The sequence below is a fragment of the Fusarium oxysporum genome, chromosome II, assembly GCF_013085055.1.
Source record: "Fusarium oxysporum Fo47 chromosome II, complete sequence".
Classification (NCBI taxonomy): Eukaryota; Fungi; Ascomycota; class Sordariomycetes; order Hypocreales; family Nectriaceae; genus Fusarium; species Fusarium oxysporum.
In genome coordinates, this window is record NC_072841.1 from 1,680,302 (window position 1) to 1,704,398 (window position 24,097).

Sequence of the window (24,097 nt, forward strand, 5' to 3'; positions counted from 1 at the left end):
CATAAGATAGATACTTAGCAGGCTTTAATGATCCAATAACATTCCATCTCAGTGCAGATTCTTACATCCATAGTGCATTATTAGTTTCACGCATCACTCCCTTCATAGAACCATTTCTTTTCTAGTCTCGACTGAGAGTCTAACCATGTCGTACTATAGATTGGGCCTCTCGTCTATGTCCTCCGCCCTGATCAACGTGGGAGACTGTGGGGTTTGAGGCCGTCTCGACGGAACAACTAAATCGAGCCCCGAAACACAGTGTGGAGTGCGAGTATTTCCACTTGACCCTTCGATGCAGGTCCTATGAATACCGTCGGATTTGGATGATAAATGACCTTTCGAGGACTCTGTATGAGCCCTATTAATATCTTCAGCCCCCCATAGCCTTCACAGGTATCGTTGAATGTTGGCTGGTTCTGATATTTAATGTTTCAGCTGCATGCACCAGCTTTATCTTATCTATCTACACTGTACGAATGCCCCTCCTTCACCGTCTCGAGCCCCTCACTAGGTCCCTGAGCTAGACCCCTCCTGTATTGCTCCCTGTCTAAACCTATCCGCAAAGGGACAGCTCAGCTTGACCGCTTCAACGTTCAACGACACCTCATCATTTTTAACTTTCCTCCTCCCGTCAAACACTTTCTCATTCTCTTCTTCATTCACTTCTCCATCATCAATCATCATGTCTGCTGTCTATCCTCCCGGTGGTACCATCGTCCAGTCGCTCAAGCGAACCTTCGCCGACGTTCCTGTCGATGAGGCCAACGGCAATGCTGTCTCTACTGTTGAGTTCCTTGAGGCTTCTGAGTCTCTGACCACTATCTTCGGTACGGCATTGTCTCAAAGTTCTGCTAAGAAGCCAACGACTAACCGCGCCTTTAGATGCCATTGGCGGTGTTGCTTTCGGCCCCGTCAAGAAGGATATCCTTGGCAACGTCGAGGTTCGTCACATCATACCCCTTTTCATCGTGCGACAGCATCCGCGATATATAGTATTTTCATCGAATAAATCTGACAACTACCTATAGAAGCTCCGTGCTCGCCACGCCGCTGCTCCTGCCGAGTCCGCGACCGTCCAGGACCTTGTCCGTAACGAGCTCAAGACTGGCAAGCACACTGCCACCGAGGGCTGCCTCTGGCTCATCCGGTAGGAACAACCCTCCCCGAACATACATCCCATTAGCTAACAACTCCAGTGGTCTTGACTTCACCAAGCAGGGCCTCGAGCACAACGTCCAAAACCCCTCCGTCGAGCTCTCCGACTCCTTCCGCGACGCATACGGCAACACTCTGAAGCCCCACCACAGCTTCATGGTCAAGCCCATCTTCAGCGCTGCCATGTCCGCTGTTCCCTACCGAAAGGACTTCTACGCCAAGCTTGGTGACAACCCTGAGAAGGTCCAGGCCGATCTCGAGGCTTATCTCGCTTCCTTCTCCAAGGTCGTTGCCATCCTCAAGGAGTTCATCAACAGCAAGGAGGCCAAGTGGTAAACAAATTCATGATATATGAGAAATGTTAGCATATCAGCCTGCGACTTGGGCAGAGCTGGTGACGATATGTCACGTGTTGGAGAAAACGGCTTGATTGATGAGAATGCTTTCAGCATCGAGAAGCTATCCTACAGAATATGTCTGGCAGATTGCGATCGTAATAACTGCAGTCTCAGATTACAATAACGAAAACGAAATATACATGCATGACCACACATTTGATAGCTTCCTGTTGTTCTGATGATGCTTACCCTGGACCTACAACATGGGCTTCGGCCAACTCATGAGTGCGAAACATACAGCCTAATTAGCAAGGTTATTATAAAGTTTCGACTGGCTTGAACATTCCATCATTTCCGATTTAATACTCAGTCACACTTGAGTATTGAATCATGAACCCCGTGGCAGTGACATATTCTCTCAACGGTCAACACTTCACCTCAAACATGACTCGTTCCAAAGACTTGGCATTGAGCAAACATAACTTCATGCTTCATCGTCAAGCCACATCAAATTCTCAAAACCGCCACAGATCATCACGAAATGGCTGACACTTTGTGTCATGACGACCAAGAGATCGCCATGATCACATACCAGTTCGCCTGAGCCACATCGGCACTTCGGAGCCGAGCACACCACCCAACGGCCGAACACTATGTCTGTTTGACGGCATGGGAAAGTCATAAAAGCCGATCTTGGGGTCTAGTAGAGTGTGGCGACGGGCGTTTAAGAATTTGAACCTTATGATGATGGCGCTGAGTGAGACGACGGTGAATGCTGCTTATTCTGGCTAGTTACTTACTTGATGACAATTTTTTTAATCTTGGCATTCTAATTGAAAACCTAAATACATCGTGATTTTATAATCTATTTGAACGTGAAATGCTCGCCTGATAATTCCGTCATGGGTAAACGCGATGCCGGAGGCCGATATCGATATTTCCCCCGGGATCTTCGGGCCCTCCGGACAGCGAAAGCATCTCGGTATATTGACAAAACCCCGACGAATGAGTTTCAGTTTTCTCACTCTCAGTCACAAGCTCAGACTACAACACAAAATGTCCCACACTATTCGTGCATAAACGCAGAGATAAGCAGCTGACCAAAGATCCCCGCAAATGTTTGTAAGGCGAAGCTGAGAGTCCCTTGATGCATGTTTTCACTATGATGAAGTTCATGTGTAAATCTATAGACCAATTGGCGTGGGCTTGTGGAAATGCCACATGTTTACGACCTGGCCAATGTTGGCATCTCCGACGCTTCCGGAGACGGGACCCTTAAACCAGATGCTATTACCAAGTATCTTTTGCGTTGCTCGAAGTACCTGGTTCCCAGTCTTGATTTACACCTGGGGTGGAAATGACTGAAAGCAGCAAATGCCGAAGGTTGTCTCTCTTGACAGGGCCGGGAATGCTTGTCTTGGATTGAGTTGGCTTACACGCTTGGTAGTGGCTGGATCATGATCTTCACAAGAACCAAGACCCTGATGCTTATTTTTGCACTGCCACCCGTTCCTGGATCATTATCTCGGGAAATCTGTCTTATTTATGTCTGTAGTATATGAATTCTATTTCGCTCAGAACCAATTATGTCCAAACCAATGCCCTGCTTCTCATATGTTGCCAAGTCTTGTCTCATTAATCGCATTATGCGCCGCGCTAGAATGAAAGGAAAAGGAAACGACTAACGGACGAAGTAAAGCAATAAAATCGAACCCACGAGAATCAAGAACCCTGCCGGGGGCAACTACCTCCCGGACCAGGTTTTGAAGGAGAGGTATTTGGGTCGCTTGAGAACCGGCCGTTTCAGTCTCATTGATCGCATGGATTCAGTGTCAGTCTCGCACTTCTGCCCAAACCAACTGGCCATAGTCTCCACGGCCTCTTGATACTCAATGGCAACACTCTCCTTTGGCGACATGGGTGGTGGACAATCCCACGCGTGTCTCTCTCCTTCGACTATACGTAATGTGAACTGCTTGTTAGCAGCCTTGAGACGATTTGAGAACTTGAGACCTTCGGCGAGGAGCATGTCATACTCGCACAAGACCAAGTGAATGGGAGGAAGCTTCTTGAGTAGCTCATCAGGCATCAAACCTGGGGAAAGTCTTGGGTCGCAACGTTCCTCTCGAGGAATGATTGGGTAGATGAAGGAAGCGTCGATAAGATCTGTTAGACCCTTGGGTAAGGTAAACTCCGGCTTTGAACATGTAAGCCGTTTTTCCGGACGCGAGATGGTCCAGTCCAGAAGGGGATAGTAGAGAGTGATTCCGGCAATCTTTGGAGGCTCGATGGGGAACTTGTAACCCCATCGATCAGGGTCGTTAAGAATGAGCCAACTTGCCAGGGCATTTGTGGCACCAGCGGAAAACCCCGACAGGATGATACGATCAGGGTCTATGCCGAATTCCGCAGCACGATGCTTGATTTGAAGAACTGCATCCACACAATCCTCGATGGGAGTCGGGAAGGGACAAGATGGCGCGAGACGATAGTTGACAGTAAAGACAACGGCGTCCAGATTAGCCATGATAGCACCGGCCCAACGGGCATCGTCGGTGCCTTGACCGAGAATCCATCCGCCTCCGTGGAAGTTTATAACGGCAGTCCGGGCACCGAGAGCGGGACGAGGCGGCATCCATACTTCGGCCTTGATCTTTGTCTTGGCGCGGTCGGCGCGGCTAAGATCAGCCTTGGACAGGGTAGCATCGAGCCAAATGTCCTTGGTTGGTGAGGGTGCAGGAGGATCCGTACGATTAGCGATACTGAAACCCAGACTGGCAGCAGAACGAATGGCTTGGGCACGAGCGATCAGGTACCATCTAGAGCTGGACTCGAGAGGATTCACATAGCCCGGAGGTTCCGGGGTGGTTGGTCGTGACTCAGAGGGGGTGAATTCAGTCTCCATATCAGATGTGAATTTAGGTACAGTATCTGGAAGAGGGGAGAGGGGAGGGGGTCCTAGCCAGCAAACACCAACACCAGCCTATGGGATTATGGCTTTTTGGGTGAGACTGCAGATTGCAGCGGGCTAGGTTGGTTATGGTAGGGGTCGAGAAGGGTTGTCAGGAAAAGACGGCAGAGAGAAGAGAGGCTGCAAAGTGAGGAAGCACAATCCAAGCCCAAGTCAAGTCAAGCCAAGACGAGACCCGGCTGTTACGGAGAAGCGGTGGAGAGATTTGTGTGCAACACGTGGTTGACTCAGTATGCAGTACAGTACAATAATGGTACAGTACGGTATTCTGTAAGCGCGGTGGGAGACGTAGTAAGAACAAGGATTGGCTCAAAATTGCTGATCAGAAGGAATAAAAAGAATGATAGTTTGCTGATGTGCGTGCGTGCGTGAGGTTTGATAGCGTCTAAGGTAGGTTTGTGGTTTGATGGGGGGTAAGCAGTTTGAAGTTGTTGACCGTCATTAGTAGTACGTGTCTCGCCTACGAAAGTGGAAAAGCAGGTTATCAAACAGTAGTAATCAAATCACCCACTGACTGAGGTGATTTTGAGTGATTGATTATGTGAATGTAAATCAAGCGATCGATAAGCAAGCAACACAGGACAAGAAAGACAAGACAAAAACTGTAAAACCTGGTCAGAACCAACCAAAGTTGTTAGGTGACGTGAGTTGGAGAGTTGATGCTTATGACGTAGTGTCTCCCGCTAAGCTGGGTCATTTTAGTGGTCAATGCGGGAGCGGAACGACTAAGTGGGGTCTGTTTTTAGAAGGAAAAAAGGGAAGAGATGAGAGTCTAGAATTATTAACCACGACAGAGTAGATACGAGAATGTTCTCTTGATTTGGCTTAGCTACCGTAATCAACCGCAAATTCCGTTTGACATTTCATTTCATTTCACCTGGATTGACGTCAGGTCGGTCACCGACACTCTCTCGGAAACAAACCTGGTCATCAGCCTCTGACTTTACCCTACTCACCATCAAGAGGTAGGTCACTGCAGAGTCTTGGATGAAATAATATTCAGAAATACAGGTTATAAAACGGACACAAGGTCGACGGTTTGATAGTCGTCAATCGCCGATGGGTTTAGGATATGTCATTGGTCTTATCAAGCCAATTCCGGAGCATCTCCACCGAACTCCAATCACCAGCTCCGTGCGGCCCCGCGCATCCCGGGGAGAGTCTGAAGTGAGCCCTGACTCTGTGAAAATCTATAGCGACCCTGCTGATGTCACGGAATTAACGCATTGTCTAAATTTGTATCACCCGTTGACGTATCTGGTACTTCTGACGGTACGTAGAGGGATGCCCAGACGGCAAACGGCAGCCATCCCTTGCTTGTTTGGGCGCTCCTGGGTGAGGCCAAGCTTGGGACCTGAACGTCTGACGGCAATAAGGCCTTGGCCTTGGATGTTTGTCTGTGGCGTCTTCTTTGACGTGGTACTGTCTTCGTGGCTGAGTGTAATTGATCAACTTGACACATAACACTTCAGTAAAACTCTGTACCAGTTTTTGAAGACATTCTGAAAGACATTTCTGAGAGACATCAAAAGTTATGACGAAACCAATCACTCGGACTTTGCGCCCTTGGAGGCTCTTGCATCCACATGCACATCCACATGCCACTACCAGGCCAGTTACTCATGGCGTGCCATGCTTGAATCAGCGATGCCCCATATCCTAGGGCTGTTAGCTGCTACAATAGGGTGCTAGTGCTAGACCCGAAGCTAAAACCCGTGCTGACTGACCTGTAATTGCAATTGGATCTACCCGTAAATTTCTCGGTACCCTCAGGCGCGGAACGAGTTACATGGCAATGCCGAGTCATCTGTCATCCTCAACCTCCACGCCGCGGGTTTATGCACTGGGCCGAGCCCGAAATGGTGGTTGCTAGAGTAAGCGATAGGAATTTGACAAAGAAGTTTTTTTCCTTTTCTTCTCACGGCATTGTAAGCAAGTCTTGTTTCCGTGAGGCCGAAAGTGCCGTGGATGCGGAGTTCGTGTTGTTGGTTATAACTGATATAAACATCCCAACACTTCCGATTTGGTGGTTCTATTCTCATTCACACCAATACATAAATTAGATATTAACCACCTGTGAACTCAACCCTTATTCACCCCAGCCACGCCACACATGTAACTGATACACCACTACTCTCCTCGTCACAGCCACGATCAAATCGAAGACAAGTCCCTGAGTAACGACCAAAGGGGAATCTGAGCAACCAAAAGCAGCCCACTCGATCGTCATCGACCGAAGCAAGTATTGCAGAAACAGTCCCTAGCAAGCCAAGTCAGGATATCAAGGATTTTCAAGTGTGGCTGACCCACCGTGCCACACCCTCCAACTCAGTCGAGAGCAGTCCAGCCAACCAACCATTTCATTTTGAGACAGAAACAGACATTCCCGGCCAGGGCCCGTCATCAGAATCAAATCACCCCCAAATCCCCGATCCTCTGATCCCTGTCCTCCGTGCCCTGGTTCCGTCCGCGGCCCTGCGCTACGCGACGCTACCTAACTATGACGGGTATCCTTGCTCCCGTCACATCAGCCTTTGGCATGCCACTACCATCAAAGTATCGTCTAAAAGGATCCTCGGCCACCTCAAATTCTTCAACCCCTCCTTCACCTTCTACTTCTACCTTTTCTTCCTCTTCTCTCTCTTCACCTAAAACTCCTTCACCTTTAATCACTTCCTTCACTCCAACCCCAGTGCAGGCCCTGTCATCGCCCCCACTATCTGCTGTCTCCATAGACTCGGTCCTTTCAAAAGCCAAAGCCACAACTCTGACATCATCACCGACGTCGCTCGATATGGCGAGCCCGGAGACCAGCCGGCCTGCCTCAGCAGTGCTGAGCATTGACACAAGACCATCGGCTGCTATTTTGAGCTCAGCTTTCTCGTCGCCTCGTTCCGCGTCTCCCTCTAGAACTATTCGCGAAACAATGCGTGATAGCGCCGTTGAACTGCGCAACTCTGCTCGATCTAGTATGGATGGCACTACCACCACCACCAACGGCGCTGTTGTTCCCAGCAGCCGCACTTCTCTCGACAGCGGTCGAACAAGCATGAGCTCTGACTGGCCTGTTCACCCTGGCGAGATCAACACAATTGCACAGCTCGATACTCTGCCCATTGGCACCGAAGTCACCTTCCGAGCCCGCATCGAGACCCAGCGACCTATTTCAAAGGTTCTCGACTTCCTACTCCTCCGCGACCAGACACACTCCGTTCAGGGTGTTCTCGCCCGTGATGCCAGTAATGCCGACTTCATCACATGGGTCCGAAAGATCAACCCCGAATCTCTTGTCCAGATCACTGGTACCCTCAAGAGCCCTCCAGAGCCGATTCGATCGGCTACACACTCTAATGTTGAGGTTGACGTCGAGTCTGTTCACCTCGTCAACCCCGCTCAGAACCTCCCCTTCAGCAACTACAAGCCCCCAGAGACCCTGCGCAACCGCATGAACGCCCGAATCCTCGATCTCCGGCACCCTTCCAACCAGGCGCTCTTCCGTGTGCGCTCAATGGTCTCCCGAATCTTCCGAAACACCCTCGAAGAGCAAGGCTTTGTTGAAATTAATACCCCTAAGCTTCAGCCTGCCGCCACTGAAAGTGGTGCTGCTGTCTTCCCTGTAAACTACTTCGGTCGCCGTGCTTTCCTCGCCCAGAGTCCTCAGCTCGCCAAGCAAGAGGCTATCTCTGCCGACTTCGGTCGCGTTTTCGAAATTGGCCCCGTCTTCCGTGCCGAGAACTCCAACACTCACCGTCACTTGACCGAATACACTGGCCTCGATCTTGAGATGGCCATTGACACCGACTATCATGAGGTCATCCAATTCATTGACATGTTCCTCAAGGAAGTCTTCAGAACTGTTTATGCCTCTCGAGAGCTCGAGGTCATTCGCAAGAGATGGCCTAGTGGTGAGTTCAAGTGGCTAGAGGAGACCCCCATCATCCCCTTCAGCGAAGGTATCCAGATGCTCCGTGACGATGGACGTGACGTCGAAGAGGAGGATCTGTCTACTCCCGACGAGATGAGACTTGGCCAGCTTGTGCGCGAGAAGTACGGCACAGACTACTACGTCCTAGACAAGTTCCCTGCCAACGCTCGCCCCTTCTACACTGCCAAGGACCCTGAAGATCCCAAGTGGACTCGATCTTTTGATATCTTCATTCGAGGCCAGGAGATCTGCTCCGGTGGTCAACGTATCCACAACGTCGATGAGCTCCGCGCCAACATGGCTGCCGCTGGCATGTCTGAGGATGGTATGGAGGATTACCTTACTGCCTTTGAGCTGGGTGCTCCTCCCCACGCTGGTGCTGGTCTTGGTCTTGAGCGTATCGTCGCTTGGATGCTTGAGCTTGGCGATGTTCGATACGCATCTCTATTCCACCGCGACCCCAAGTCTCTTCCTACTAAGGCTCCCGGTCTGCCTCACCCCGAGGCTGACACCACCAAGCCTCACCACGCCGACTCTCCTCCTCCTATCGAGAAACTCATTGCCAATTACGGTGATGCTACCAACACCTCCTGGCTCGATGATCGTTTCCAGATTTGGCGACACTCCACTGGTGCCGCTGTTGGTTGGGTCCATCGCGAGAAGTTTGCTATGATTACTGGTGACCCTCTTTGTGACCGCAGCCAGTACACTCAAGTCATCCGTGACTTTATTCACTACATTACTGTCGACCTCCGATTGACACCTTTCTGGATGCTCGTTTCTTATGAAGTCCAGAAGATTCTTGCCTCTGAATTTCGCTGGCGAAGCTTGTCTTGCACTGAGGAGCAGCGTGTCGACGCTGATAAGCACAACAGCGCCCAGATCGATGGCCTCGCTGCCAAGGCTCGCCGCGTTGAGCGTGAAGGTGTCAAAATCCATGAGGTCAAGCCAGATGAAGACTTTATCTCTCGCGCTAACCCCGCCATCGAAGCATGGAAGGGTACTCGTAAGGGCAAGGGCAAACAGGTTCACCTTACTGAGGTCCGCCCCTGGATTGACCAGGAGCACCGCCGATATTTTGCTGCCGAGAAGGACGGCAAGGTCATGTCTCTGGTCGTTTTGGCCAAGCTTGCTCCTCGACATGGCTGGCAGGTCAAGTGGGCTCTGGACTTCCCTGGTGCCGTCAACGGCGCCATTGAGGTGCTGGTGAGCTTTGCTCTTCAGAACGTTAGCGGAAAAGTCACCTTTGGCGCTGGTGTTTCCGAGAAGCTTACCCCTGGTGAGCACGTTGGCGGTATTCGTGCCAAGTTCCTTAGTGCTAGCTACCGATCCATCGTCGACAGTCTTGGCCTCCGTCGCAAGGCATCATTCCGATCCAAGTTTGGTGCCCTCGGCGAGGAGATTTACATCTGCTACCCCAAGCACGGTGTCGGCCTGCGCGATCTACAGAACGTCATCAAGTTCTTCACCGAATAAACATTGTCGGACCTATTATCACACCAATCACGCCAATGGTGCCAAGCGAGATACGAGCGAAGGGAAGAGGAGGTTTATTGCGTTGCTTTTAAAGATACCATACTTTACATGAGATTGGAAGCATGAGGATGGACGACGGAATAACGGCCTGTGCTTTTCTTTGTTAACGGAAGGGTTTGCTTGTTTAATGACGGTTGTTTTTCTTGGATGGTGATTTTCCTTTGTGGCAGTCTTGCGAATATGTTTTATGTTTAAAATTCCCCCTTAGATACCAAGCCTGGATGAAATACCCTCTCTAGACGGATCATCTCTTGCAGGCTGTGCCTGCTGATGTACACCAATATTACTAGTTACAGAATATAGTTGTTTAAATACCTTGTTCTTGCCAAATCCTCGCGACGGTGTAATTAAGACATGAGCACCCATCTACATGTGAGGGTTCACAAATTCGAGCCATTGGGGTCTTGTAGCCCGATAACGACCAACCATAAGAAAGAGACCTAAACATATATGGCGCAAAGGCTCAGCACATGCGCATGTTCCCCGAACACATAACAATTGTTCATGGTGAAACTAGAGAGGCTTGGGCCGACTATCGTGTACCCAAGTGATGCTGAGGCCATGGGCAACTGCCCCCGACTTTCGACTGTTGGTTACATTACACAGTGTTGGGCGTCGATGATTGCAATGGCTGCCCTTGAAAGAAAATTCTGTATATTTTGTACGTTTGGGCAAGCAATTGGTGATATGAAGGCTTGGCAATGATCGGACCCAAATCACAGTCTACACCCAGAGCAAGAGAAACTCACTCATGGACTGGTTCATTCAACCGAATGTTCAATAAATTTCTCTCAATGATCGCCTCGGTGTTTCAGGGCTCAACAAGTGATTTATCATGCGCCGTGGCTGATTGTTCACTGGTGTTGCTTTGGTATTCACCACCCAGGTAGTAGCACAAGCGAGTATGCTTAAAGTATCTGAGCATCAGATCAAAATTTATGATGTCCTTATGGTCCAATTTAGGCTAGGATTTCGGATAAGTTATCATAAGTTCCTACAATGTGGAGTTGGTCTCTTGGTTGCGCAGTCTTCGCATACTAGTCTCATGCTGCGATATAGCTAAGGCAGCTGCAGAACAATAAGAATGGGTTACAACGGAGGATCATGTTCCAACTTTAATAGTTTAGGTTCAATACTCTCTTTGTGCTGCGCAGAGGTCTGTGTAGTAAACCTGTATTGCCTGTGATAACATGACATCTCTCCCCCTCGTTCCAATACTTGTCAAAAGCACCACAAGTGGAGAGCATAGTAATGGACTTTGATCAGAAGTCCTAGCTCAAACTGTAGTAAAGTTGTAATGTGATATTCTGTGTGGGTGTTGATAGATGAACCTCAACGATTGATAGCCCCCTTTAATAAAAGCACCAGTCTACAAGTGAGCTCGGCTCAGGAAAGGAGAGATGACCGCCAGTATCTTCAGTATAACAACAGAGGACCTAGCATATAACAAAAAAGCCAAAAAAAATTATTAGAGGAGGGCTTCCTGGTGCTCGAATCAGGAGGGCTCCCGTTGGGCATCAGGAACACGGAAAGCTACACTGGTTCTCATGGCACCGCTCGACCACTCCTCGCCCAAGTTGAACTGTAGGTTGCTTATTAGCATTGATATAAGGCAAGGTTGTTACTCAAGGTCGCTTGGGGCCTACCTGCCTTGAGTTCGCTCACTGCCCATGAGTGAACGAGTCTGATTCGCTAGGATATATAGCAAACTAGGAAAGAGCCCTTAACCTACGACTCTAGGGCATCTGCAGAATGGTAAAAGATAAAACCAGAAGGGGCCACTGCGTTCTTCGAAAAACAACAGTACTACACTGCAATGAAACTAACTGAAAGGCCCAAAAAAAGTCGAGGGCGATCTCACAGGGTTCGAGCAGGAGACCCCGGCTTGGGCGAACCAGAGTAAGCCATCCTTGCTCGAGGCCCGTCGACACTCACCACCATGAGACCACGCTCGGCCCTGGATCCATTAGTGAAAGTCTAATAAGTTATTATGACTTATATATCCTTCGCTAGCGCATATTTATGCTCAATTACTCTTGTTGTCTGTTCATCGGTCAGAGGAAAAGTGCCTCGACACTGGCAGCACCCCCTCCACCCCTCAAGCACTTTAACCGTGCCTTGTAAGCAATTTCAGACGTAGAATGAACTGTTAGTTCCGATATACTCCTTTCAGCATCACTATGTTCAGGAACTTAAGGGCAAAGGTACTGGATACCACATCACATATCTCCTGGCATGGCGCACAGCATCCCTGAACAAACTTGAGTAGAGGTATGGGCATCTTCAAGCCATGATATTAGGTCTTCTAATCGCATTCACGAGACAACGGAGTGTTGATTCATGGTGACCACGGCCAGTTACGCATAATAACCGCGAGCTCGAGAGAAGCAACCAAGAGTTGCAACAACAAAAGAACCCAGTAAGTGGAGACAATTCATTTATCTCTACTCCATGGAAACCATGAAGAAACTCTTACGACAGCTAGTCTCAGCCAGAAAAGAGACAGGTCTCTACTTAGTATAACCCGGTGAAGCTTCTATGAAGATTACCGGTGGCACGGTTTGCAATCGGGTGGATAAAGAAGGAGGTTATCACTTGAACTGTACCTGGGCATCAATGTGATATATCGCGAGTTTTGTTCTGGACATCTCGGGTTGGTTGGGTTATCTGCGCTGTTTTGCTTGCGGTAGAGGAGTCCATCTTTTCGTACTTCGCGTTAAGCAATTTATCGAGCAGGCTGACTAGTCTCAATGACCCTGATAAGGAATACCCATTGCTGGCCACTTTGAAGTGGCCTAGTTGGGCGCAGTCAGCAATGGCCTAGGCTTCTCTAGATCAACATTTATCGTTCTTTAGTTGTAAAGCCTTTCATTAATGCACGTCCTGGGGTGGCTTTGACATTGACTGGTATACTGCCTCAGTACCGGGAGTGTCTGTGATTCATCTCAGGCGAGACTGGCCGGAAGTGATGCCACTGTTAAATGGAATGAGCTGAACAAAGGGCTTGAACCTATTGAGTAGTCCATGGGAAACTAGCAGCTGAACTGGTGCTGTGTCATTTCATTAATGGGGACATTGTTCACTGGACCTTGCCTTTCGCTGTGCCTTTATCAAGGCTTCCTCCATGAATGAACATAAATCATGGGCGTTTTGTCAGGACCATGATCTGTACGTTTCATTTGTTCATTACTATGGTCGGAGAGAATGGCCTAGAACTTTGACGTGAGTGCAGCGCCTTGAACACCCGGCGAACACTCCCATTGCCAGAACAACCTTTGCGCCGGAAGTTCACTCAGGATGCCATTGGCATGTTCAAACTGCCAGTCCGAGAATATAGGAAGGTCTGTTTGCTCTGAAGACTCCAGATTTACCTATAAATTGAAGATTGACCTCGATCAATCTCAACCTTCTTCTCAACTCACAACCAACAACCTTCACAACTTCTCAACTTCACAACTTCTCAACTTCACAACTTCTCAACTTCACAACTTCTCAACTTCACAACTTCTCAACTTCACAACCTCACTTCCACACTTAACACCCATAACACAACAATCTTCTACTTAAGCCCCTTCCAAATATTTCACCATGTCTTTCTCCAACCTCTGCAAGGTCGCCCCCGTTGATGCCAAGGCCCCTACCACCATCAACACTCCTGTCGATATGGCCAACCCCAAGTGCACCTGCAGCTGCGGCTACAACAACATCGTCAAGTTCACTGGTGGTAAATTCTGAGAGTCTTGCAACGACAACCACAACCAGTAGATGTTGTGTCAAACCACCGGTCTTGACTTGACTATGCTCGCAGTTGCTAAGTCAGACGTCGCTCTTGGAGGATAACACGGACGAAAACAACAAAAGCAACAAAAGAAAAAGAGTAAAAGAATAAAACCGACAAAAACAAGGGTATTGTCTCGCTTTACTGTTTGCGATTGACTGACGAACTGGGTATTGTGCGGTACAGACTTGAGGGATTGGTGATATGTGAGAAGAGTACGAAGCACAGGTGGATTGGTCCAGAGAGAACAGACAAATAAATAGATAGTGGTAAAGTCTAATATACAGGACTTCCCTCCCCCCCAAAAAAAAAAAAAAAAAAAAAAAACTCCCAAGAATAACTATGTCAAACTGTGAACGGATTGAACTGAATGATCCCTTGATCGTCGCATCCAATGGATATACGAGATGAAAACAACCCAACAAGTCACCCAACAGGCCTTACCAATAAGAAAAATAACTCTCATTACTCAACAGAAGCAATTTGTCAACCTGAATATCTAGCAATCTTTCTCGCCCTATAGTCTGTTGCGCTGGCCAACTGTGTTGTTATGGCTCGCTACCAGCAATGAAGCCTCTCCGAAATGCTAGACTCGGTCAACAAGCTTTCCCATACCTCGCTCCAAATTAACTTACCTCCAGGAATAACTGCCGCCGCATACATGACCTGTGAAATTGGCTTCAAGCCATCTCCATCATGCTGGTGGATATGCTCCTCCCAAAAGTCGATCAGTGTACTGACCTGTTCCTTCAATGGCTCATCAGGCTCAACACACTGGACTCCCAAACAGGCGCCAAACTCTCTGAAAGCCAGTCTCTTGGAAGCGCTTCCGCTCATATCCGTGGCTTTACCATCAAGCAGGTCGTCGACTAGATCCATCGCTTGTTGCGTAAAATTCTGCGACCAATCCTCGTGGGGATAGAAGTGGCAGGTCCATAAACCCATACCGAGATCCAATGGGTCACCGCTGGGATACATTGAGCCTCTTTGGTCCATTACTTCCTCATAGTCGCTGATTTCTTGCTTAAGAAGCTGGTCCTTCCGACCCTGTTGCACTGCTGTCTCTTGGAGCATTCTGTAGACCACAAATCCGGCCGCAGCGTCAAGATGCCCTTCGGTGGGGACGAGAACCTTGTTCATATCCACGGAGATCTTCCAGACCATTTTGAGTCCACCCGAAGACTGGAAGCAGAACTTTGGATGGATAGCTTTGGCAAGTTGGATGGCCAAGTCATTGAAAGATGAGTCCTGAGTGGCCCAGGAAAGGCGATTGAGAGCAAACATCCAGAGAGTCAGATAGTGATGATACTGTCCATCCCCATCGCTCCCTGCCTCACGCTCTTTTCCAATTCTCAAGCCACCTTTGAGTGGTTCTGCATCGGTTGCGCCCGGCAGACTAGATTTACCGTCCCTTGTGCGACCTAAGACGTCGTGCACAGTCTGAACAAGGCGCTTGGCCAGGGTGAGATACTTGTTGTCTGTCGTCTCTTCATAGAGCGTGATGAAGTTGACGACTCCGAAAGCATCTGTCCAAAGGTACCGCCCTTTATGACCGCCCGCGCCCGGGTTATCGGGAGGTGTCCAGGTATCAGCGTCTTTGTCAAAGTCGCCGTATACCTGGTGCATCGCTCTTGTGAAGCGACGGGTTGCGTCTTCGCCAGACATGATGTTTTGACTCTGAATCAATATCTTAAGGATGTGTATGAATTGAGATACAGCTGAGTGTCTGTAAAGTGCGAGAAATCGATGGATTTAATTGGGCTGCATCTTGATGACTTCATACCTCTCCCGTCCGTTCGTCATTTGGAGGGAGCACTAACGTTCACCATTATGACCGAACAGAAGATTATGACGAGGAAAAACCTTGTTCATTCGCAGACCGCGAGGCCAAATGGGAAGTTCTCGATGAATACAATATTGTTGTCCGTTGCCTGGTAGTTTGAACGTTCCACCCGACGGAGGACAGCCCGACTCAAGGTGGGGCCGTGTTCTCGGGCGGAAGACGGGCCAGGGCGGGACGTCGCAAGCCCAGATCTCCAACAACCATAGAGCTATTAATTGGTGTTGCTTAGCTATGTCTTTCGAGTGTAGAATATGCTTTATCTCGAGATTGAATGATCATTTTAGACTTCAGATAAGACATATCACCTTCCACGAACTCACATCTAATTAGGCCTGGCAGAAAGGTGTCCGCCAGAATTCGCTGTTTAGAGTTCGTGGAAGGCAATTTGTTCTCTATGAACTTATTGAAGAGACCCGCTAAGTTCATACTAGTTTAGCTAAGTATTCTTATGGTTTAGGATCAAGGTCCTAAGTTTTCTTGCCTCCCCAAGATTACGAAAGACCATGCTATACATAATAGGTTCTTACTCATCCTCAGATTCTTCTTCCTCTGGGATAATAATTAATTTTTAGCCAGTAACTGATGCGATCTGCAAATCGCAAATGAGACCTAAATTGTCTGCATAATTTATATTTCGCTCTTTGGGTTGTTGGCCCAGCTTCACCCTCAAGATCATATGTGACTCTCGCCTTCCCACTCAACCGTCATGAGCGGCGAGTGATCGATGGTGTCTGTGACTAAGACGCAGATTAATCAGGGATTAATGACTATAAGACTCATGATCCATATCAATTGGAACATCCCAACCCAAAGATGACTTACAGGAAGGGGTTTGTCTGTGAAGGAGCCAGCCTGGTAGGAATTCGCGATTGTATACAAAAGCCGACCGCAATTGGAACCCATGAGTTAATCAGCTGGTCTACTTTCTGTTGCACCTTTAATGTTTGTGGAAGACTACATTCATTGATGTGATTTGGACGGGTTCTTAGTTGCGTGCATAAGGAATCGTCCCTTGTCTAAAGTGGTACATGCTGCTTTGTCCCAGAGAGCTTTCGGGTGAAGAACCCTGATCTATTGTGAGGCTCATACGTAGCCAGGGGACGTCAAACCTATTATAGGAACTTACTTATCCTTATGTTGACACTTAAAAAATCGATACATTACATTATCACTTTGATATGAGTTGTGTAAGATTTGAACGAGTTTGGGGAACAAGGGCTGACCACATTGACGAAGATCGAAGGCTTGATTTACATCTTTAAATAGTAGAGGGAGAGAATTTACACGAAGCGTGATTGTGTTCAGTGTCCCATTCTTGCCATGCCTCACGAACATTCCTGCTGACGAACCGAGCTCGCCTACCAGTGAAGTCAAGTATTGTACGTGTCACTCTAAGAAAACAAACAATCACAAAGTGGTTTAATTTTAAAACTCCTGTTCGAGATTAATCTAGATACTATGCATATTATATATATATTATGAGTTAGTTAATTGATACTTGGAAAATCGAAGATATTCTCTTCTTCTGTTATTCAGGGGCTGAAGCAGTTCACTTCCGGACACCCTAACAACGACCATAAGGAGAAAGAAAAAGTCTTCTTTGAAATTAAAGATACTTAAATGTATCTAGGGTATTGCATGTTTGACCACACAGCGTGTGGTTAGTATTCACTTATCATGCTTTCCTACGAGACTGTAAGAAACGCTTCCCCCGTTAACCCCTATCCAATTACGATATAATCACTCGATACTGGACTCAAGGTCGGAAGCAATAGAGGCAACAGACTTGTTGAAAAACTTATAAGGCATCATATAACATCCTCGTTAATAGCAACAATGTTTATTAAGCAGTGTTGTAAGTTAACAGCCTTACCTCATTCAGGCAGTTAACAGTTACCAAAGCTGTTGAAGCTTATCGAGAACACAAATCTTACACGCTCATGTTGGCACTGAGAAGCAATGCAACCCAGCAAGGACCGCAACTTTTTAAGTGCTTTGTATTCCATATCTAATAAACTTCCCAGGTAGATAAACACTCATCATTTGGCACATGCCCATACTGTCATTGCCGGTCGTTGCATGCCGTGACAGTCGTTGACACTGGCAAGTCTACTCGTTTTCAGCAGTTGATTCATCCAAACAATCAGCAATCAGTGCACAATAGAGAAATTTACGCACCATTTGAAAATCTGCTTTAATGTTATCCTCTTCTCTTTTTCTTTTCCTTCAACACATCGCATCGCATCGCACCACATTATATTGCATATCATTATCGCGTCGTCTACCAAGTATAGTGTGAATAACTAGCAGTTTCACATCATCATCATCATTATCATCATCACCACCATCATCACCACCATCAGCTGCACCACCAGCACCAGAACCAGCAAAGGTTTGTACTCATCTCTTCTGCTTCTATCCGACTGTGATTAGGCAAATATCTCTGTCTTTTCTTCTACAAGCCATACCAAATCTTGTCTTTGAACTGCCTTTTTGATAATCAATATACTAATATCTCTGCAGATGTCTAAAGAATCTACGGATTTTGGCACTTTTATAGGCCGGGCTTGGAAGGCAGCCATGGGTGGTCGAGGTGGCGGCCGTCGTGGTCGTGGAGGTGGCCGTGGCGGTCACAACGGTGGTGTGAAGAGGTCTGGCGGCAATTGTTACAATGTATGTTTAATACATTACGGCCCTCACTTACGACAAGTTCTAACGATATTTCTAGTGCAACTCGCCTTACCACCAGCGGAAGGATTGCCCTACCAGGGACCGACCCCGGCATGGTCGTGCTAGCCGACAGGAAGCCCTCCCTGCTGCCCCTCCCGTCGCTGCTCTTCCCGCTCCCGCTACTACTGCTACACCTGCGGCTCCCGTTCCTGCTGCTACTCTCGCAGCTCCCGCCCTAGCTCCCACTCTGGTTCCGGCTCCGCCTCTGTCTCTGGCTCCTTCTGAGCTCTCGGAGGTGATTTTCCCTCTGGATCCCGTTGAGTTCGAAGCTGAGGGTCTTGACACGCCTATGTCGGATCTCCCAGCTGTGCCTCAGGCTAACGAGGGCTCTGCTGCTGTCGTCCAGGACCCCGAGCAACTGGAGGCGGCCCGACTCATGGTGATCCAGGCAGTGTCCAGAGCGACGACTCTCTCCGGGGATGTTTGCAGGGAGATCCTCACCAGCAATAACGGGGACGTCAACGTCTCCATAGATAGGGGCATCATGCTCGCCACAGTGTCGAGGGTTACTGGGATGACCTTGGAGGCGTCCGAGGCGCTCCTCCGCGCGACCGCCTGGGTTCTTGGTGATGCCGAGACCGTGATAGCTCAATGGTTCCCAGACGTATGTTTACATGTTATTCACCCTAGACACCGATTCACACTGACTGAATTCTAGGGCAACATCCCTGACAATCTCTTGCGGGCGGATGTCATTGCTGCCAGACGAGAGCGCGATGCCACTATGGCCGAACCCCGCTAGATTGAAGGCGCTCCTGGTGTCGACGGTCGGGGTGACGCTGGCCAGAGCGAGTGCTGCACAAGCAGACGGGTGTGGTTGGTAGTTTTTGTCCCCGCGGAGGGCATGTTGTTCTTTCCTTTTTCTCTTTTCAAGATGTGTGGAGACACGGCCGTTTACTTGTTTCTGTTCTCGTTCGCTCAAAGATGCGCAGGCTCGTGCAGGGATTGTCTTTTCATGATGTTACGATGTTCAGTCATCGACTTTTTGTATTCCGAGGAAAGCCCCCCCTCACTTGCTTTCGACCCGATTGATCAAGCTTATCGTCTGCAGCTTCGACTAGCACTAAGCGACCGGACATTGTCTAGGTGCCTCACGCTCTTCTCTTCGGCTGAAAGCGACCATATATCGGTGAAAACTATCTTCTGATGGTGGCAACCATATATCGGTGTATTCACGCTCACCTATTCGACTGGCAGCGACCATATATCGGTGAAAACTATCTTCTGATGGTGGCAACCATATATCGGTGTATTCACGCTCACCTGTTCGGCTGGTAGCGACCAGACTGCGTCTTGGTGTCAAAGAGTGCTCACGGTCAATGAAGATCAGACTGGGCGCTGGTGACTTCGGGTTCGTCATGCTTGTTACATCCATTTATGTTTAGGCTTTCCTTCGGTTCTTTTTTATCTTGTTTGTTGTATTTGTTTGAGTCATGTATGGGGTGGGGGTCCAAAACGACGGGGCTGGCACCTTCACGTGGTGTTTTGGGTCAGTAACCTTTGGGCCATGATATATCTCATGACTACCTGGGCGAAGCTAAGACCAGCCTTCATTTTCATACAAGTTGTAGGCAGAGAATGATTAGAAATGAGTGGGCGAGGAGAATACAGATAGTTTACATGCCTACAAGCAAAATTGTTTGCTTGGCACTGAGGGGACGACTCAGTGGATCTGAGCCTAGGGAACCAATACCAACCGCTTAATGGCATTGAGTCTGGTGGTCGCTACTCAAGTTCACTCCGCCATGAGAGAAACAAGGAGAGCTCAATGCAACGAGTGGTTCATTTCACCTGATGCGATACAGCTTTAGAATGCAGAAGCCATCGCTCAAGAGTCTAACCCTCGTTCTTCAGCAAACCTTGCCTGATTCTGGATCCACTGCATCACCTTGTCATCGGAATTCTTATTCGAAAGCAACTGTGAAGTTCCGGCAGCACCACTCAGGGCTGTGATAAGTATGCAGCCCCATTGCATATCAATCATATCCTTGAAACGAGATACGTCTTCATTTTTCATTCGTATATGAATAAGCTTTCCTGAATAGAGAGGTGCTCCGTCACTCATAGTGACCTGAAGCCTCAGCCCATCGCGGGCCATAGGTGGCGGATTCCCGGAGGCATGGAACTGGTCGATCCCGGCCAACCATTCTTTCAGATCATGTCCTGTGCCAGTGTTGAATATATCAATATGTTGGCCGAACCAGCGTTTAGTCTGAGGCATCCACCGGAACTCCAAAATCACATTTGACTCGCCGCTTCCTAGAGATTGCACTTCCAGGCATTTGAATGCGAAGAACCCTTTAGACCACCAGCCGTATACCTGGGGGTGAAGAGAGATCATATTCCATGCCTTATCGGATTCCCCTGGCTCATCCCGGTTGTGCAGGTAGCGAGTGCGATTCGCAAATTCGTTCCCGACCATGAAGGTCCGATTAGGCCCCAGATCGAATGTTCTGTCGATGTGCTCTTGAGTATCATTCCAAGTAAATGGTGCGATATGGTATGCATTCGGGTTCGTTGCACCAGTGACCACGCAAACATCCCCGTCGCGTGCCAGACATTTCTTTTGTTCCGCGAAATCTATATTGTGTTTGTCAATTCTGGATGGCTCGACGGCCTGGAGTTCGTCGGTATACTCGGACTCGCTTTCAGTCGAGCTTAGTGGCTCAATGACTTGGAGTTCACGGGTGGGTTCCGAGTTGACTTCAAAAGAGGTCGTCTCGTCAATGTCCATTCTGATGCTGTGGTGGGATGCTGTGCTTGGGCATGCAATAGGTGGCTGGTCAAGTTGACCAGAAACAAAAGTCGCACGATGTCGTTTGCGTAAATGCCGAAGATCTTGATGGTTTTTAGCTGACCGCGTACTAATCATAGAGTAGCTGACTTATAATACTTGCAGGAAGGCGAGATAGAATCAATGCATCTCTGCATTTCGAAATTGCAAATCTTTGGTGACATTAACTCATCTGGCCCAAAAAGCAACGGCGGGATGGTCATGATTGCGGCGACATGCTCGGCACGGAGGCGGAAATCTTCTGAACCTGCCCGGCAGCAACTTCGGATAATAGATTGGATAGTCTTCGCGTGCCGAATTCTTTCATCAATTTCTTCCAGTGGAAGAAGATGGGCTGGTTGATGTTTCGGTTGTCTATTAGGCATTGAGCGGGTCATGGTGGTGGCCTGTCTTTCCCTGCCCGAAAAAAGATGAAATGAAATGAAATGGGAGCCGGAAGCAAACGAAGAAATTTCAGAGTAGGCTGTGCCGCTATTTCAAGCCCACGCGAAGTTTCAATGGCAGGTCTTGAATATTATGCACCAAAGCATCACTGTTTCCCATTCGTCTCTTACTCGTGCAGCGTAGTGGAAGGTTTATTCATTGCAAACCGTGATACTCAAAATTCATTTAGGATGAACGTCATTGAATCCCGCAGCTCAGTCTAATTCACCGAGTTCTGTGTGGGGATTATAAACTCTCAGCCTCAGGTGCTATAGATTCACTCCCAAATAAAGTACTTGAAATTTTTACTCTACGAGCTTTAGGGATTGATTGCAAACAAGTTTTATACATCAAGTATATACACACCACCGCTTCTCTACTAAAGAGCGAGAAGCAGTGGGTATGAAAGAATACGGTCTCTCCAACTCTAACTCCAAATCACCCGTGATCCTGTCATTGAAGCTCTAGAGGTACCACTGGCACCCTTGCAGCTCCAATGACATCAGGTAGCTTCAGCCCAGCTCTGGCCACCATATTGTCCATAAATAGAAGCGCACTGCTGAGGTTAGTACTCGAGAGCCAGGTTGTTTTGAAAGGGAGAATGCTCACATTGGCACCAGACTCTTGCTTGGAAGGTTTTTGCTTAGACTTATTGGCAGGGCTCGTTAGCACCAGTGTCAATCTCTTGCTGCTGGGGTTGGTTCTCACTGCCAGGCTGCTGGAAAGTGTTTCCATTGCCACCTTGCTGACCGTTTCCGCCCTGCTGGGCGTCACCACCTTGCTGAGAATCACCGACCTGGGAAACATCACCACCAGTAGAGCCACCGGCACCACCACCAGAAGAAGCACCCTCAGAGACGGTCATGTGGGACGATCCGCTGCTGAAATAACCCTCAGTAGCGAGAATCTGGTAGTCGTGGGTACCGAGCTTCATGCCGGCCTTCTCCCAGGCATCGAAATGAAGACCAGTGTCGACGCTGCCAGTAGAGCGGTGCTGCTGGCGAACAGACCAGTACTGCTGGAAGGTCTGAGTACCGTCGATTGAAGGGGCGTTGGTGCGAGTGGTCTCGAAGATGTCGTAGGTGCTGCCATCAGCCTCAACGGTACCCTTCTTGGTAGCACCGCTGGAGGGGTTGTAGGTACCGAAGGACTCGACTATGTAGTACTCGACGAGAGGGTTTCGGGTCCAGCCATAGACGGAGAGGTAGCTGTTGCCGTTGGGCTTGTACTCTCCCTCGTACGAGATGGTTCTACCAGGTATTAGCAGAGGGCCATGAAAAGCTTATTGTGTACTAACCGGGCCTTTCCAGGAGACCAACCCTTACCACCGACGACGTTGCCGCCATCCTTCCACTCCATGGAGTAAGAACCTCCCTCACCGTTGGTGTAAGTGGCATCGGCACCGCCATCACTCCACTATATAAAGTCAGCTATGGCCCGAGAATCATGTTGGCTGTACACACCCAAGAGTAGTAGAATCCGTTGTTAGTACCGGAACTGTTGGGAGTACCAGCCCGCTTGGTAATCTTGGAGAAGAGACCTTCTTTGGAGGGCGCGGCAAGAGAACCAGCTACGAGCGACAGCCCAGCGAAGACGGAAGTGAAGTGAACCATGATGGATGATTTGAAGAGAAAAAAGAGTGTGTTAGAATAGAAAACGAGTGTTGAGTTGAAGGATGATTCTCTCTGCCATTACTGCGAAGTTGTTGGTATAGATATAGAAAAGAAGACCCTTGTTATATCGCTTCGTACTATCGTTTCGAATAAACATGTGGTGTTGCTTGGTCTGAAACAACTTGTGGGGCCGGCCCGTTTTCCCGATCGGACAATGATTTGACGTTTGATGAAGGAGGGATGAGGCTCGATTTTTCCGTCCATTGGACGATTGTTTTGATGTTTCCGGGAGATGGTGATTTTAATGCGTCGAGCTGATGGTGGGCCGATAAGATCTAGATGCCAAGCGAACATTCATGCTTTCCGCTCAGCCTCGTCATGTTCCAAGTTTCAGATCTACAAATGGTATTTTTACCGAGGATCGAACATTATTGATGGTATATGAGATAAGCTTTGACTAAGATATATTAAATCTTGGCATAGAGAAGTTGCTGCACTTGGTATCGTCAACCAAGGTCAGTAGAATATCGTTTCTATCAAAAAATCCACGGCAACTATTCCGGCTCAAATCCACTCTTTTAACCTCACGTTCCACAACTAATTTCAGTTGAAACGAGGCAACAGCCGTATTTTGTAACCAGCATCGGCAAACAGCAGCATCCTCAACCTGAAACTTGGCATACCTAAGCTAGAACCATGTGGCCCAAGTTTCACGTTTCAAGGATAATACTCGATATCAGGCTATTCTCAAAAGTCAAATACCCGAATACAACTCCATACGTCAATCACAGTAGATCTGACCCAAATATATTTATACATGCTACAAATTGGTTGCATCTTGATTGAATTTAGAGTAATTCAGGATTTGAGGCTGACAACCGCCATGGGACATGTTTAGCCTGAATACTCAACCAAGATAACGGATCGATCGTCTGAAAATATCCGAGATCAACAATGGATACTGTGCGCGATTGCGGGTCTTCGCTACAAT

At 48.4% G+C, this 24,097-nt stretch overlaps 8 protein-coding genes across 8 annotated transcripts; 4 read left to right on the top strand and 4 right to left on the bottom strand.

Moving 5' to 3' along the window:
• Positions 1-541: 541 nt before the first annotated feature.
• FOBCDRAFT_14582 (glycolipid transfer protein domain-containing protein) lies at positions 542-1,730 on the top strand. The gene is made up of 4 exons (XM_031173076.3): positions 542-827; positions 883-941; positions 1,029-1,147; positions 1,197-1,730. The coding sequence occupies exons 1-4, from the start codon at positions 683-685 to the stop codon at positions 1,489-1,491; spliced, it is 618 nt and encodes a 205-aa protein (XP_031049861.2). The 5' UTR covers positions 542-682; the 3' UTR covers positions 1,492-1,730.
• A 1,275-nt stretch (positions 1,731-3,005) lies between these two features.
• FOBCDRAFT_14593 (Alpha/Beta hydrolase protein) lies at positions 3,006-4,869 on the bottom strand. Its single transcript, XM_054703259.2, has one exon. The coding sequence runs from the start codon at positions 4,396-4,398 to the stop codon at positions 3,238-3,240; it is 1,161 nt and encodes a 386-aa protein (XP_054559234.1). The 5' UTR covers positions 4,399-4,869; the 3' UTR covers positions 3,006-3,237.
• A 1,630-nt stretch (positions 4,870-6,499) lies between these two features.
• FOBCDRAFT_14598 (uncharacterized protein) lies at positions 6,500-10,255 on the top strand. The gene has a single exon (XM_031173079.3). The coding sequence runs from the start codon at positions 6,965-6,967 to the stop codon at positions 9,863-9,865; it is 2,901 nt and encodes a 966-aa protein (XP_031049864.2). The 5' UTR covers positions 6,500-6,964; the 3' UTR covers positions 9,866-10,255.
• A 3,258-nt stretch (positions 10,256-13,513) lies between these two features.
• On the top strand, positions 13,514-13,765 carry FOBCDRAFT_268920 (uncharacterized protein; the record flags this gene model as incomplete). Its single annotated transcript, XM_031173080.2, has 2 exons — positions 13,514-13,649; positions 13,734-13,765. 2 exons carry the CDS (start codon positions 13,514-13,516, stop codon positions 13,763-13,765), a joined length of 168 nt encoding a protein of 55 aa, XP_031049865.2.
• A 268-nt stretch (positions 13,766-14,033) lies between these two features.
• On the bottom strand, positions 14,034-15,368 carry FOBCDRAFT_256851 (uncharacterized protein; the record flags this gene model as incomplete). The annotated part of the gene is made up of 2 exons (XM_031173081.3): positions 14,034-14,289; positions 14,339-15,368. The coding sequence occupies 2 exons, from the start codon at positions 15,366-15,368 to the stop codon at positions 14,252-14,254; spliced, it is 1,068 nt and encodes a 355-aa protein (XP_031049866.2). The 3' UTR covers positions 14,034-14,251.
• A 2,137-nt stretch (positions 15,369-17,505) lies between these two features.
• Positions 17,506-19,243, top strand: FOBCDRAFT_256852 (uncharacterized protein; the record flags this gene model as incomplete). Its single annotated transcript, XM_031173082.3, has 5 exons — positions 17,506-17,570; positions 17,857-17,938; positions 18,070-18,219; positions 18,275-18,880; positions 18,935-19,243. The coding sequence occupies 5 exons, from the start codon at positions 17,506-17,508 to the stop codon at positions 19,016-19,018; spliced, it is 987 nt and encodes a 328-aa protein (XP_031049867.3). The 3' UTR covers positions 19,019-19,243.
• An 861-nt stretch (positions 19,244-20,104) lies between these two features.
• On the bottom strand, positions 20,105-21,010 carry FOBCDRAFT_268923 (uncharacterized protein; the record flags this gene model as incomplete). The annotated part of the gene is made up of 1 exon (XM_031173083.2): positions 20,105-21,010. One exon carries the CDS (start codon positions 21,008-21,010, stop codon positions 20,105-20,107), a length of 906 nt encoding a protein of 301 aa, XP_031049868.2.
• An 809-nt stretch (positions 21,011-21,819) lies between these two features.
• FOBCDRAFT_214482 (glycosyl hydrolases family 11-domain-containing protein) lies at positions 21,820-23,293 on the bottom strand. The gene is made up of 5 exons (XM_031173084.3): positions 22,957-23,293; positions 22,791-22,909; positions 22,202-22,743; positions 22,103-22,141; positions 21,820-22,049 (listed from the first exon to the last, which is right to left on the bottom strand). Exons 1-4 carry the CDS (start codon positions 23,104-23,106, stop codon positions 22,137-22,139), a joined length of 816 nt encoding a protein of 271 aa, XP_031049869.3. The 5' UTR covers positions 23,107-23,293; the 3' UTR covers positions 21,820-22,049; positions 22,103-22,136.
• Between the last annotated feature and the right edge of the window lie 804 nt (positions 23,294-24,097).

Excerpts from the sequence above, each read along its gene's own strand:
- FOBCDRAFT_14582 (XM_031173076.3), top strand. The coding sequence starts at position 683 with ATGTCTGCTGTCTATCCTCCCGGTGGTACCATCGTCCAGTCGCTCAAG. Across the intron at positions 828-882 it reads GTCTCTGACCACTATCTTCG|ATGCCATTGGCGGTGTTGCT; the intron begins GTACGGCATTGT and ends CCGCGCCTTTAG. Across the intron at positions 1,148-1,196 it reads GGCTGCCTCTGGCTCATCCG|TGGTCTTGACTTCACCAAGC; the intron begins GTAGGAACAACC and ends TAACAACTCCAG.
- FOBCDRAFT_214482 (XM_031173084.3), bottom strand. The coding sequence starts at position 23,106 with ATGGTTCACTTCACTTCCGTCTTCGCTGGGCTGTCGCTCGTAGCTGGT. Across the intron at positions 22,910-22,956 it reads ACGGATTCTACTACTCTTGG|TGGAGTGATGGCGGTGCCGA; the intron begins GTGTGTACAGCC and ends GACTTTATATAG. Across the intron at positions 22,744-22,790 it reads TGGTCTCCTGGAAAGGCCCG|AACCATCTCGTACGAGGGAG; the intron begins GTTAGTACACAA and ends AATACCTGGTAG.
- FOBCDRAFT_14593 (XM_054703259.2), bottom strand. The coding sequence starts at position 4,398 with ATGGAGACTGAATTCACCCCCTCTGAGTCACGACCAACCACCCCGGAA.
- FOBCDRAFT_14598 (XM_031173079.3), top strand. The coding sequence starts at position 6,965 with ATGACGGGTATCCTTGCTCCCGTCACATCAGCCTTTGGCATGCCACTA.